The 1,698-nt window shown below is 66.7% G+C and overlaps 1 protein-coding gene across 1 annotated transcript in view; it reads left to right on the forward strand.

The window, feature by feature from the left end:
• Positions 1 to 191: 191 nt before the first annotated feature.
• MNEG_14886 (hypothetical protein) overlaps positions 192 to 1,698 on the forward strand; it is a gene marked incomplete at both ends in the record, with an annotated part of 4,368 nt that continues 2,861 nt past the window's right edge. Inside the window, 3 exons of the mRNA XM_014036643.1 lie at positions 192 to 336; positions 583 to 781; positions 1,185 to 1,335. Coding sequence (XP_013892097.1) covers positions 192 to 336; positions 583 to 781; positions 1,185 to 1,335 — 495 coding nt within the window. The remainder of the gene's footprint in view (positions 337 to 582; positions 782 to 1,184; positions 1,336 to 1,698) is intronic.

Below are 1,698 nucleotides of genomic sequence, written 5' to 3' on the forward strand. Positions count from 1 at the left end.
ATGCGGGGCTGCGCCGCACAGCAGAGGTGAAAGGGCCCTGGCTGAGGGACCCCTGCAGATGGACGCCGGGCCGCGTGAGTGCCGGGGCTGCCCCGCGTGGCCCAGCGTGTTTGTGGCGGCACGCGCACGACACTGCACTGGGCGAGCGCCCAGAGGGCCGCGCACATGAGGGATGCCCTTGCACCCTGTGAATGCAGGCGGACCGCGAGCGCGCCGAGCGCGCGGCGGAGGAGCTGTCAGCAGCGACGTTCCGGCCGGAGGTCAGCCGCATGGCGCAGCTGATGTGGAGCCGCCAGGACGGGGGCGCCGTGCCGGCCTGGCAGCGCCTGAGCAAGGGTGCGTAGCGGTGGTGGCTGTGGCCGCTGGAGGTTCACTGCTGCGCCCTGCGGCTCGCAAAGGGCTGATGAGGGAGCCGCTGCCAAGCTGCTTGGAAGAGGCGGGTGGCCCGTTTGCTGGGCAAGAAGGGACTGTGCGACCGTGCCGCGTTGGGCATGCTGGGATCGCCCTGCACATTGGCAGCGGCTGTTGACCCCTCGCACGCTGCGCGGCGCATCGGGGCTGCCGTGTGCGCGGCCGCCGCAGGCAGCAAGACCAAGACGGCGGAGCGGCTCGAGGCGCTGCGGCGCGACAAGGAGGAGGCCGAGACGCGGGAGTGCACGTTCAAGCCGGCAATCAGCAAGCGCAGCGACAAGCTGATGGCGGACCGCAGCGACACGCTGAGGTCACTGAACGTCAGCGCCCACCAGCAGCTGTACCAGGACTCGCTCAGGCGGCAGCAGAAGTGAGGGGCCAGGGGGCGCCGCGAGGGGGCATAGGTGCAACGGAGTGCTGGGGCCAGCACAGTTGGCTCGGCAGCACGCGTGCAGACAGTCAGGAGCGTGCGCACGAATTATTTGTGCATGCAAGCTGCGGCTCACGCAGCTGTGCACACCCACCACACTGACACGCCCCCCTCCCCTGCCCTCCCATCCCCTCCCCTCACACACAGCCCACACATTACACACTCATCCACACCCTAACAACCACATACAACAGTCGAGTGTACACGCACACAGAGATACACACACACACACACACACACACACACACACACACACACACACACACACACACACACACACACACACACACACTCTTTCTCTCTTTCAACAACACGCGACTGCCCCCTCCCACACACCCCCCAGGCAGGAGCAGTACGCCACCTGGTACCCTGAGGATGTCACCTTCCAGCCCAAGCTGGTGTCGGCGCAGCGCCCCTCATCCTCCCTGGACAGCGGCCCCAGCCGGGCCGGCCCGGCGGCGCTGGCGGAGCGGCTGTTTGCCAGCTACGACAAGGTGAGCGCGTGCATCGGCAGGTGCATCGTGGTTTGTGCATGCGTGTGTTTGTGCGCGGGTGGGCACGTGCGTGTGTGTGTGTGGGTATTCGCAAGGGGCCGTCATTGGAGGGGCGAGGTGGACGTTGTTCGTGGCATGGTACACGAAAAGGGGCACAGCGCTGGTGCAAGCCTGGCAACAGCGGTAGCCCGCCGGCTGCCAAGGCTAGCAGAGGCGCAGGGCTGGGGGCGGTTCCCAGCCAGGTCAGGGCAGACGGCATGCCGGCTCAAACCCACTCATTGGGCTCATGTCCTCACCTGTTCTTAAGCGTGCATTCACGCGCGCGCGCGCATGCACACACACACACACACACGCGCGCACACA

This window comes from Monoraphidium neglectum (assembly GCF_000611645.1).
Source record: "Monoraphidium neglectum strain SAG 48.87 unplaced genomic scaffold scaffold04851, whole genome shotgun sequence".
Lineage (NCBI taxonomy): Eukaryota > Viridiplantae > Chlorophyta > Chlorophyceae > Sphaeropleales > Selenastraceae > Monoraphidium > Monoraphidium neglectum.